Source organism: Marmota marmota, unplaced genomic scaffold, assembly GCF_001458135.2.
Source record: "Marmota marmota marmota unplaced genomic scaffold, marMar, whole genome shotgun sequence".
Classification (NCBI taxonomy): Eukaryota; Metazoa; Chordata; class Mammalia; order Rodentia; family Sciuridae; genus Marmota; species Marmota marmota.
Window position 1 is genome coordinate 32,564,201 of NW_026000174.1, and position 12,352 is coordinate 32,576,552.

The 12,352-nt window shown below is 48.8% G+C and overlaps 1 protein-coding gene across 18 annotated transcripts in view; it reads left to right on the forward strand.

The window, feature by feature from the left end:
- Positions 1–12,352, forward strand: part of Nav2 (neuron navigator 2) — a 704,255-nt gene that overhangs the window by 683,288 nt on the left and 8,615 nt on the right. For all 18 annotated transcript variants that reach the window (XM_048788486.1, XM_048788480.1, XM_048788482.1 and 15 more), the window contains 5 exons: positions 2,864–3,099; positions 5,063–5,217; positions 5,438–5,509; positions 7,192–7,388; positions 8,189–8,307. In XM_048788486.1, coding sequence (XP_048644443.1) covers positions 2,864–3,099; positions 5,063–5,217; positions 5,438–5,509; positions 7,192–7,388; positions 8,189–8,307 — 779 coding nt within the window. The remainder of the gene's footprint in view (positions 1–2,863; positions 3,100–5,062; positions 5,218–5,437; positions 5,510–7,191; positions 7,389–8,188; positions 8,308–12,352) is intronic.

The following is a 12,352-nucleotide window of genomic DNA, read 5'->3' on the forward strand; positions in this document are numbered from 1 at the left end:
TGCTGAAATTATATATCAAAAGATCTCATTAGCTGTATGACTCTAAGGTGATAGAATCTTAATAACCCCATTGAAGTGGTGCCTGGCCAATAGCAGTGAAGGACTCTTGCCAGCAAGCTTTGGATGTGATCCCATTCTACAGAAACCACCATGTGCCGTAGGCTGCAGGGCGGTCGCTCTGAGCATCCTGATGAACTGTGAAACTCTTGCCCACGCCTGATGCTGCTACAGCTTCCGATGCCTCATCACCCAGAGATGTTAAGCCCCAGGCCAAGTGTGTTCCATTGAACTTGGCTCCAAAGTTCTTCATGGGTTCATAAAAAATTTCACAGCCAAATAAATCTAGGAAACCTCAGTGTTATTCCCACTTGAGTTTGGGGACTGAGGGCAGAAGGACATCAGTCCATTGAAGATCTTTTAGTTAGTAAAAAGCCTGTTTAGACAGCCACAGTGGTGTACACACATAATCTCAGCTACTTAGGAGGCTGGGGCAGGTGTTTAGCCTGCAACTTGACCAGAACCCATTTCAAAATAAAAAGTCCAGCGTGTAGCTCAGTGGTATAGCATGCGTTAGTCATTTCTGTGGATGGGAAGAGAGGAAGTTTATAGTCCAATCTTTTCCAAATTTAAAACTTATTTATTTCTGTATTCCATGAACCACATAATTAGTAGACTCTGATAAGCCCTGTACAAGGCCTATCTTTCACTCGCGGCATGTCTTACTTCCCCGAAAGGCACTAATCTCTGCTGTCAATTCAACATTATAATTTTGTAGTAGTTTCATACAAGTTTTATTTTCTAGTAAGTATTTTCTCCAAAAGCACCCCAACATTCCCCACTAGCAGGAAACCAAATCCACCTCTGCTAGAGACAAGTGGTGCATTGCTGCTTAGGCCTCAATCTAGCCTCACTGGTAAGGGCAATTCCATATTGTACCTTGAACTACAAGTGACAGAAACCAACGCAAAAGTAGCTATAGCATAAAAGGGAATGTATAAATTCAGATACCTGGGAAATTCAGGGTTATGCCTCAGGCACAGCTGGATCTAGATACTCAGTGTCCTCAGGACCAGGCCTGCCTCTGCGTGGTTCATCACTGATTGCTTTTGTTTAGCTGTCTGCACATGGTTGATGAAATGGCCCCTGGTGACTTTTATTCTTCTTTCTAGCATAGGAACCTAACGGAAAGAGACGTCTTTGGAAGTGTAACAGAAAATGTCTAGGGCTAAACTCTGGCTCTCCATAAGTTAAATATCCAACACTGAGTCAATCATTATGATAAGGGTGAAGCTTTGGTCCACCCCAGTTACAAGCCTACCCTTTTGGGGGGACAGAGGGATGAATGAACTCCACTTGAACCACCTGAAATGAGTTGAGCTCCCTATGAGAAAGATTTTTTTTAAAAAAATTTGTGGCACTAGGACTTGAATCCAGCATCCCTGGTCCTTTTTATTCTATATTTTGAGATGGGGTTTTACCCATGTTGCTGAACCTGGAGAACCTTGGCCTCCTGAGTTGCTAGGATTGCAGGTATGTGCCATCATGCCTGGACTGTGAGAAAGAATTCTTGTACAGAGAAACAAGAAGAGATGCCAGGCACACCAACACAATAACTGTCCATGACAAGAACCCTCTCAGAAGAGCCTTTCTGTCCTCAGCATCTTGTCTTTAACCCGTGCTGCCAGGCATTGTCACTTGGAGTGGTACGAGGGGAAGGGGGTGTGACTTGGCATATTCTGAAGTGAGTGTGTCTGCAAGATAGTCACTGCCTGTGTGTTTTACTGCAGAAGAACAAAACAGCAACATATATGCAGAAAGTGTTTGAGTGATATTTTCCTGTTATTATTGGTTTTTTTTAATTGTCACTATTATTAAATTTGGACTAAAGGCTCTACCCACACACATCGAGGTTTGAGCCAGTGTAAGCTGTCTTGAGCTCAGTAGTAGGAGGATCTTAGGCCTGTCCCCAGCAGATAGGCATTTGGGGACCTTCATCTTGGTCATTCTGGAGCAGCCGTTGCTTCAGGAGGTTACTCCTGGTTGGGGGAGGATTAGAAACGAGCATATAAACGCATTAGGGGTGTCTGCTTAGTGAGTAATTATGTGCAAGGATGATGCCATTATAAAACAAAATAAATTCCCTTCAGTTTACTTTTTCACTTACATATGCTGGTTTCCTTGGGGAATTTTTAAACAGAATCACATTAGACTCTGACTGGCTAACTTCAGGTGGATCTTTTCTTGGGGATGATATCATGAAATATTAAAGCCAACTTTCCCGGTTAATAAAGTTGTCCCAGAAAGCCAAGGGGAAAGATCAGTTCCAACTTGTCATTGGGGATCAGGGTGTTCAGATGCAGGTTTCTGCCCAGGTAGGCTGGTATTCACATTCCAAAATCCATTGGCCCCACCTTGCATTGTTCCTTGTTTTCATGATAAAAATGCTGAGGCCTTCATGCTAAATCCATCTGTGGGTGGCAGTGGTGACAGGCAGGAGAGGGCAGCAGGGAGAGGCAACTCTAAGGATATGGCAGACACAGGTGGAGGAGACTCGGGTGTAACTTGGGCAGATAGGCCAGCAGAGCCTGGAGTCTCAGCACCGCAGGGGACAGATGACTGAGGGCCCAGATATTAAGGTCAAGTCTGAAGGTGGGAAAGTCAGCCAAGATGGGAGCCAGAAGCACAAGGTGCTATTGAACAGGGAGGTGACTTCCCAGGGCAGCAGCAGTGTCCTGTGAGCTCCTAGTACATCTGGGTGAGCAGCAGTCTCAGGTGAGTGGGCTGCCAAGGAAAGGGATCACATCAGGTCTCCGAAAGCACAGAACATTACCCTTCCTACAGGCTTCTCTTCTCTCAAATGCAGGGCTCGCAGAAAACAGCCTGGACTCCTTGGTGTTTGAGTCCCTGATCCCCAAGCCCATCCTGCAGCGCTACGTCTCCCTGCTCACAGAGCACCGGCGGATCATTCTCTCTGGCCCCAGTGGCACCGGGAAAACCTACCTGGCCAACCGGCTGTCGGAGTATGTGGTGCTTCGAGAGGGACGGGAATTGACCGACGGGGTCATCGCCACCTTTAATGTGGACCATAAGTCCAGCAAGGTGAGGAGGTCATTCTGAACCTGCTGCATTTGAGGTCCTTTCAGAACTGATGATACCACCAGCTTCCTGAGGAGGAAAGAGGGCAGAATGAGGTGGGCCGAATGGGGCTGGCAGAAGGGAAGCCTCTGACTCGGGTCCTGCCAGGCAGAGGCTCCCTGTATGGGTTGAGTCGATCCCATTCACTTCTGATCCTCAGTGCTAGCAGTTCTCAAGATTGCCCCAGATACATACCAGGTTGGTTCACCAAGAATTTATCATGAGCCTACTATGTGATATTGTTTTTCCAAAATAAAACCTTTTGTGGGAAAACTACAGTAACACCAGTAACGATAATAAATAACTGCGCACATTTATGGACTGCTCGCCCCATGAACCAGACTCTTCCTCCTCACAGTAATACCTTCAAGGGAGTGGTTGTCACTGTCCCCATGTTACAGAGGAGGGAACAGAAGCTTAAGGCAGATTCATCTTGTGCCTGAGACCACTCAGATGGTACTAAATAGTGGAACTTGAGCTCAAGTTGAAGTGCCAGGTTCTTGAGCCCTGTGGGCAGCAAATACACTCCTTCCCACTCCATAGAGAGCAATGGGAACCTGTGTGGAAGGAGTCCGACCTAATCCCAGGGAAGGGCTGTGAAGGGCTTTCTCAGACCTGTCCTTTAGTTCATGCAGTGATGGATGGCTCACTCTGGCTGCCCTGTTGCAAAAGGGCCAGAGAATCAAAGATGAATCAGAAATGGCTCCCCTGCCTTATGACCACTTGGTATGCTTAAAGACACAGAGCCCTAGACCTCATGCTTTCCTAAGTGACCAGGTTGTGCGGGCCCAGGAAATCTGGGCCTTCCCATTCTTAAGTTCCCCAAGTGATTTCAGTATAAGGACAGGACAAAAGAAAGTGAAGCCTTCTGTGTGAATTAGAGAAGGAAGGCCCTCCAGCAGGTAGCTGGGGAGCAAGCCCAGGCTGGGTTTCAGCTCTCACTTCCCCTCCCCTGGGCGGGGCCCTCTTCGTACACAGCATGCTGCAGGGCTGAGGGCTCTGAATCTCAGAAGCCAGGAGCCCTGTTCTTGACAGGTGCCTGAGGTCAAAAACATGAGAAGAAGTGGGGCTGCAAGAACTAGTAAAATGTTGAGCTTTTTCTACTGCCAGCAAACCCCATTTAACTTGAAAGGGAGACCAGGTCTGGGTATGTGCTTGTAGGAGGTAGAGAAAGTCACCCTGCTGAGCTAGGCCAGCATCTAGGACAGGCTATTGTGGCGGAGACACTGGGTTAGGCACCTGAGTCTGAGCCCACCCCACACCTTACCCTGGTGAAATCTCGGGCGAGCTACCTGACTGACCTGTCTCATCACAGTACCTGCCTAATGGGGTTATTGGGCTACTGGATCTCATGTCTGCCTCAAGGGATACCAGCTATTGTGATGATAATGTTATCAGGCAGCCATTCTGGGTTCTCTAGGGCATCCTTACCTCACCATCTTCCCCTGCCAGCCTTTCCCCATCACACCAACACACTCTCTCTTCCTTTCCTGAGGCATGCCCTACCCTAGGCTCACTGGGTTGCAGTTCCGATCCCAGCTGTGCCAATGCCCCACCCCTTCTTCAGGGTTTAGTTCAAAGCCTGAGCCCTCTACAGGGCCTTCCAGGATCCCCCATGCTTGTAGATTGTCCTCCCTTGTGCTGCTCATTGGGTCAGCCATAGCACTGATCAGTATCCTCCCGTGTGTGGCTGGGCCTCTGCAGCACTGATGGACCCAAGGCTTCTGTGTGTACAGCTCTTCTGTGTGTACTTTGCTCACCCCCTGGCCACCCGGCATCCCCTGATGCCCGGTAGCAGACAGCTGCTCAGAATGTGTTCACTAGGGTGGGAGAGGGGCTTCCGCCTGCACTGGCCTGGGTAAATGAGGCCCTGAGCATGCACAGCCATTCACCAGCTTGCTTTCCTCTGCGTTCCGGATCTCTATAGGAATTGCGTCAGTACCTGTCCAACCTTGCCGATCAATGCAACAGTGAGAACAATGCTGTGGACATGCCCCTCGTCATCATCCTGGATAACCTGCATCACGTCAGCTCTCTGGGCGAGATCTTCAATGGGCTGCTCAACTGCAAGTACCACAAATGGTAAAGGCCTGTTCTGGACCCCAGCATCCCTGAGCGAGTGTGCTGCTGTCTGCAGGTGGCCCAGGCCAACATGGCAGTGAGGCGATGTGTGCACATTGGGCAGGGAGGGGAGGTAGCTAGCCCATCCATGTCCTGGATGCACAGATGCCACAGGCTCCCATGAGCCCCTCATTCTCCAGCTGGCCTAGCTCACAAGCTTTCTCTTTCTGTTTCCCCACAGCCCTTACATCATTGGCACAATGAACCAGGCTACCTCTTCTACTCCCAACCTGCAGCTGCACCATAACTTCAGGTAAGTCATTACTTCCCTTGTCCAGTTGGACGATGAAATCACAAGGAAGGAAAGCAAGCCCACGTGAGGCAGGAGCCTTTTTTGGGTGTCTGTTATGCTGAGCATCTTGTTAAGTAGTTTCCCCATCTTAATTCATTTAATTCTTACTTTGGCCTCAAGTATTTACATTTGTCATTCTTAGTTCACAAATGGGAAAACTGAGGCTCAGAGAATTTAATGACTCACATGAAATCATGTAGCTGGTCAGTGGCAGAGCTGAAGCTTAAACCTGGTTTAAGTTTCTCTGACCCTCAACCTGCTGGAGTAGTGTCCAGGAAGCAGCTGTGCAGGGGCTGTTGGCCCTTGGCCACTCCTGTGGGTTACCAGAGATGCCTCCCTTTGTCCCAAGTGAGCATTGGCAATGACAATCAAAGTTATGAATGACCCCACATAGCTGGGTCTGTGGTCCTTCACGGTCCTGCGTGAATTCCTGGTCGCTCGTCTCCCCCTCCCTGTTTGCCCCAGCACTCCTCAGACTCTCTCCCAGCCAGGGTATGGGGACTGTTTGACTCTGTATGTGGGGTTGTGTGGCTGCTTACCTCAGCATCGCTCAGCACCCTTCCCGCTGCCTGTACCTCCTCTGACTCGGCCTCACCCACCTGGGCCCTTAGATGAGGGTAAAAATTTGTCTCCTGGACTGGGACCCCCGGTTCATCTTTGAGAGAGACCTATTAAAAGTGGTCTGGACTGTAACTATCAGAAAAATGTCAGCTACTCCAGGTCACCAAGAACAGGCTGCCCTCATTTTGTCATCCTGTCTGTGCTTTCTCTTGACTGTCCCTTGAGCCCATCCTCCCACCCACCCTAAGCCCCAGCACTGCTGCCTCTCCCAGCACAATGCTGCGGTCTCTTTCTAACCAGCATGCCTGCTGCCTGGCCCCCTGCAGGCCACCTTCTGCACCATGGCAGCCGGGGTGAGCCTTCCAGAATGCTCATCTGACCACAGGCCTGGACTTAAAGTCTTTCAGTGGCTCCCCGTGGCCTTCAGAATGAGATCTCCTTAATAGGGCAGGTCAAGCCTAAAACCAGGCTATACTGAGCCTCTGGCAGCAATTCGGAATATCCCAGGCCTTTCCCATGCCTCTGCAAAGGCTGCCTCATGCTCCCCACCTCCCACCTTGACACCCGCTCCTGCCTTTCCTCGTGTTGCTGCCCCATCATCCCTTCCGTCCGTCCCAGCCCTTCCCTGATTCCTTGGGCTTCATTATGTCTCAGTTCTTCATTTGCTTGTCCACCTCCTCCCATCCCAGACTGCAAACTGCTGAAGGCCAGGGGCCATGTCAGAGACATTGTTAGTGCTCCATAACTTTATGCAGAGCCTGGCACCGAGCACAAGGGGCAGTCTCTCGCAGTGGCTAGAGCTCAGACTGCCTTGGTTCGGATCTTAGATCTTCTATTAACTAGCTCTTGGATCCTGGACAAGTTATATAACTCAGATTTGCTATCTATAAAATAGGCATGGCAATAATACTTATTTTGTAGGGTTGCCATTTATGGTGAATTCACATGTGCACTGTGGAGAAGTGTTCCATGGTCTTATTTTAGTATCCGTCTATACACTTCCCATTCCTAATAAGCTTTTGATCTTGGGATTGGCCATCGTTTTACTCACTCTCATCATTGTTGATCCTGATTTCCCCTAGGTGGGTGCTTTGTGCCAACCATACGGAGCCCGTGAAGGGTTTCCTTGGCCGGTTCCTGAGGAGGAAGCTCATGGAAACGGAGATCAGTGGGCGGGTGCGGAATGTGGAGCTGGTGAAAATCATTGACTGGATTCCTAAGGTCTGGCATCACCTCAACCGCTTCCTGGAGGCTCACAGCTCCTCAGACGTCACCATCGGTAGGTGGGAGGCTGGGTACAGGGTGCAAGCTGGCTGGCAGGCACTGCTCCGGGCCCTAGGGGTCCTCTGGCTCCTGGCCCGGGCAGCACTCCACAGGATGTTGGGCAACACTGTCCTTCAGGATAAGGAAGTGGGCAGAGGGGCAATTGCAGACGGAGATAGACCCCAGACCCCAGTGATCAGCAGAGGAGAACTGTGTCCTACCCAGGCTGGTGGAGAAACGGCCAGCTCAGTAAAGAGCCCCCACCCCAAGTCTTCCCAGGCTGAGACTACTCTTTGGGATTGGCTTTGCTTTACTTTTAAGTCTTAACAGCATTTCTGCAGCTTAGGGATTTAGAACAGAGGAGAGAAGACCACCAATCATCTGCCACCCCGACATCATCATCTCAATGTGAGGCTATTTCTTCTGGCCTTGTCCATGTTCACTGGGGGTGCAATCACAGTGTGCATGTAGGCTGTCCCCCCAACACACACACTGTTGCCATGGGCCTTCTGTGTTGCTCCTCCATCTTAAAAATTATTTTTAAAAGCTGAAAAATAATCAAATGCAGGTGTTCCATTGTTTTTTCAACCATTTCTGTCTCTTGGACATGCAGTGTTCTTCCATTCTTTAAAATCAATATTAATAATACCAGAGAACATCTTCTCCATAAAGCCCCTCCTCTCCTCGTCCTTGACGGGTGCAGGAGGGAGTCAGCCAACAGCTGGTACTTCTGCCGTCAGCCCAGCCAAGGCTCAAAAAACCCCGCATCTGCTCTGAGGGGTGCTTGCTCTGATATATTTTCAATGTGGTCCCCAGGCCCCCGGCTCTTCCTGTCATGCCCCATCGATGTGGACGGCTCACGGGTGTGGTTCACCGACCTGTGGAACTACTCCATTATCCCCTATCTCCTGGAAGCCGTGAGAGAAGGACTCCAGGTGAGAAGCACACCACTTTCTCCCTCTCAGAGTTGAGGAGGACTATCCTGGCGACCCGATGAGTTGGTCTTATCTTTTCCTTTAAGAATCTGACTGACATGAGGTGACCAGCCCTCACCTGTGTAGCCATAAGTCTAGCACAATGTAGAAATGATTGGTTGTAAGTCCTGGTCCAGCCACTTACTGGCTGTGTGACCCCAGGCAAGTCATTTACCCTCTCTGTGCCTTTGTGCCCTCATCCGTAGGAGAGAATGATAATAGTATTTTTGTCACAAAGAGTTTATGCAAAGATTAAATGGAATCATGGCCATAAAGTGTTCATCATGGTTAGTGCACAAGGAGAGGAATTGTACATGTATGCAGCACTTCACAGTTTGCCAAGTATTCTCATATCTGCAAGCCCTGGATTAGTACTGAGATATCTTTTTTTTTTTTTTTTTGTCTCTGGTTGAAGGATCTGGAATTTGAGTCTATGCCTTCTCAGCTAAATTCCAGGCCACCTAGCTCTTGGGCCCCAAGGTACTTACTATCTGGCATCAGGATAAGGCTACAAATCCCTCCTGCCCAGTAGCAGTTAGAAAGCACAAACTCTTTACTGCTCTCTCAGTGCAGGGCTTAAGTGGGAGCATACTATTTCATTGCAGCTTGGGGTGGTTTGTTTGCTGAGCCTAGAGGCAGCCTGAACAATTCTGGGGCTCCCAGCACCCAAAGTGAGTATTTAACAGGCATCCACACAGCTGACTCATCCAACAGCCAGCTCTGCCCCAGGGCATCTTTGTTTCCTAGGCACCTGGCAGGGGAGATAAAAGATACAAGACATTGCTGCAGGCTGTGGAGGCCCGGGGAGCAGTGTGTCCCCCTAAGCATGTGTGTGACAGTATAAGTTAGTAGTTCCCGCCAGTGTTTGTCCTTTGTGTACATTTGGGTAAACTTGGGGAGGTATTCGACTGCTTTATATGAAATACCGTGTAGCAGCAGCAAAAGCTCAGAGGTACTGGGGACAAAAAGAACTTGGAGAAGAAGCTCTTGTGCTGCTTGTGACTGGTATTTGATTGAACTGGAACGCGTGTGCTGCACAGTCAAGCCACCGTGCTGAGATATAAGTACCCTGTGAAGGCAGAGAGAAGCAAGAAAGTGGGCAGGCTTTGGCCAGCCCCAATTCATTGGCTAAGTGCTCTGTCAAATATTGCTTTCATAAAAGGAGGCATGACAATCTCAGATCTTTGCCGTGGAATCTCCCTAGGTAGATTTGCCATCTTGGGTAGATTGGCCATAATTGAGTCTCTTATCAGATGGGTTTGTTAGTTCCACAAACCCAAACAGCCACCCCATGACTCCTATCAGTCCATGGAAATGCTTCCTGCTGACTGGGTTTCTGCAGTCTGTTTTAGAAACCTCTCTCCTCTGTTCCTGAGCAGTGGCTTCCCAGGACCGCAGTATATGTGATTCCTTGCAAAACCCAAATTGCAGCAGGGGAGGGGCAACCTCGGCTTCTGTTTCCACCTCCCCTCTAAGTTCTCCTGCTTGTTGCTTCTTTACATCCAATGTATCTTCTGAGGAGAGGAGTGACAGCAGAATCCTCTGAAGAGCTCAGCAAATTCTGTGGAGTAAAGGCTTCCCTTGCCCAAGGAGGCATGAACTACAGGGGAGCCCATCTCCACTCCAGCCTTGAGCTGCCAACAGCAGGCCCCTTATTAGTTACCAGCAGTTGGTGATGTCAAGGCCCTTCTTTGGGCCTAAACTTAAAAGAAGGCTTTTGGGGCACGGCTGTGGAGGTGGGCTCAGGACTCCCCTTCTATTCTAGGCAAGGTTGCTAGTGGGGTATATTCTAGAGGAGCACTGGGTCTCTTTCCTACCAAAAGCAAGTGAGGCCACAGGTAGAAGGGACTTAGAGATAGCTGCAGAACTACCTATCCAACAGCCACATCAGTGTTTATAGCAGCACAATTCTCAGTAGCTAAACTGTGGAGCCAACCTAGATGCCCTTCAGTGGATGAATGGATTAAAAAATGTGGTATAAACACAATGGAATTTTACTGAGCAATTAAAGAGAATAAAATCATGGCATTTGCAGGTAAATGGATGGCACTGGAGAAGATAATGCTAAGTGAAGTCAGCCAATTCCAAAAAAACAAATGCTGAATGTTTTCTCTGATATAAGGAGGCTGACTCATAGTGGGGTAGGGAGGGGGAACATGGGAGGAATAGATGAATTCTAGATAGGGCAGAAGGGATGGGAGGGAAAGGAAGGGAGCAGGAGATTAGCAAAGATGGTGGAATTTGATGGACATCATTATCCAAAGAACATGAATGAAGACACAAATTGGGTGTCAACCTACTTTATATACAAACAGATATGAAAAATTGTGGTATATATGTGTAATAAGAATTGTAATAAAAAAAATAGTTCCTTGTAAGGCTGGAAAAGTCATCATTTTCTTGGGCAGTGAGGTCACATGAAGGCCAGTCCTCCAAGAGTATAAGGAGCAGTGAAGGGAGGCAACCAGAGTTAGCAGTCTACCAGCTGCCTCAAAAGCAAGCCCCCCCGCCCATGTCCTAAACCAGGGGCCTCTTTATCATGCTGAATCCAGGGTACCTTATAATTCACAAGGGAAATTGCTGTGTTCTTTGTGCCTCTGGTTTTGAAGGAAAGCTTGCTGATATTCACGAGAGCCTGCTTATAGACAAACCAAGGCTTGCAGAAGTTCCCAAATCTCACCAAACTCACTCAGTGGGGTGTGATAGAGTAAGCACTGGAGCAAGGACTGTCTGAATTCTTGTACACATCCTGCATGGGCGAGGGAAAGGGTTCCCATTAGGAGGGAGGGGCTGACTGAGGAATAAAAGCTAAGAAAATAGTACTAGAAAATAACCACAGGACACCAGATGTATGGTTTCAGAGCTAGGGCAGCAACAGGCCAAGTTGACCAGAGGGATGCAGCTTCTAATGAAGAAAGGAGCGCCCGCCCTTTTATTTACGTCAGAACAGATCAAAAGGATTTGATAGAAAGTTCTTTGCAAAAACAGGATAGAGGTGGGGGCAGGTAGGCTGCTCCGTTTTTAACAGGTCATGACCACCTCGGGTACTGTGAGGGACCTTTTGGCAGAGCTGGGTGAGAGTTCACATGTATTAGGGTGTCCCAAAATCAGCAGGGGTGCTACTGGAAGTTCCCAGATACCAGATCTTCACACTCAGTGGCTTCCATGCCATTCTAGTCCATGCACATTTCACGGTTGGCTTCCTACACTGAATATTCTGGATATTTCCACGCTTTTTCAGGCTGTCCTGGGCATCCTGTATCTCTACCAGGAAGCTTCAGATAGCTCATGAGCAAAGTGTTATGTTTTATATAGCAGAGTTCTGTATGCAATTTTATTTGACGAAAGGATTCCATTATCTTAAAAAATAATTGTAGCAGGGCACAGTGGAGCATGCCTGTAATCCAAGTGGCTTGAGAGGCTAAGGCAAGAGAATCATGAGTTCAAAGCCAACCTCAGCAAAAGCAAGGCACTGAGCAACTCAATGAGACCCTGTCTCTAAATAAAATATAAAATAGGCCTGGGGGTATGGCTCAGTGGTCAAGTGCCTGGTACTCAGTGGTCAGGTATCCCTGGTACCCACCAAAAAATAATAATTGTAAGTTCCCCTCTTCTTGGTGTCCTCTGAGCCCATGTGTGCTGGGCATGAGTCATTTGCTCTTCATGTAACCCAGCCTCATGGCCAGGAAGTGGCTAAGGTTATAAACTGAGAGGTGGAGTCCATAGAATAGGTTCTGATGGGGTTGCCACACACTGTGAGCCAGAAAAGAGAGCTGCACATGGTGGCAGGATTAGTGGCAGTGGGGTCAGGGGGAAACTGTCCCTGCTGTAACTGGACCTCACCATCCCCTTACAGACAGCCCCACTAACAGGCACATCCATGCCAGGAGATAATGTGGTATCGCCCCCTAGTGGACACCAGTGCCCCCATGTGCTTCTAGGAGCCCTATGCATCCTACAGGGCCAGAGGAGCCCGGGTTTTACTTGACACTGTCTTAGCTCCCTG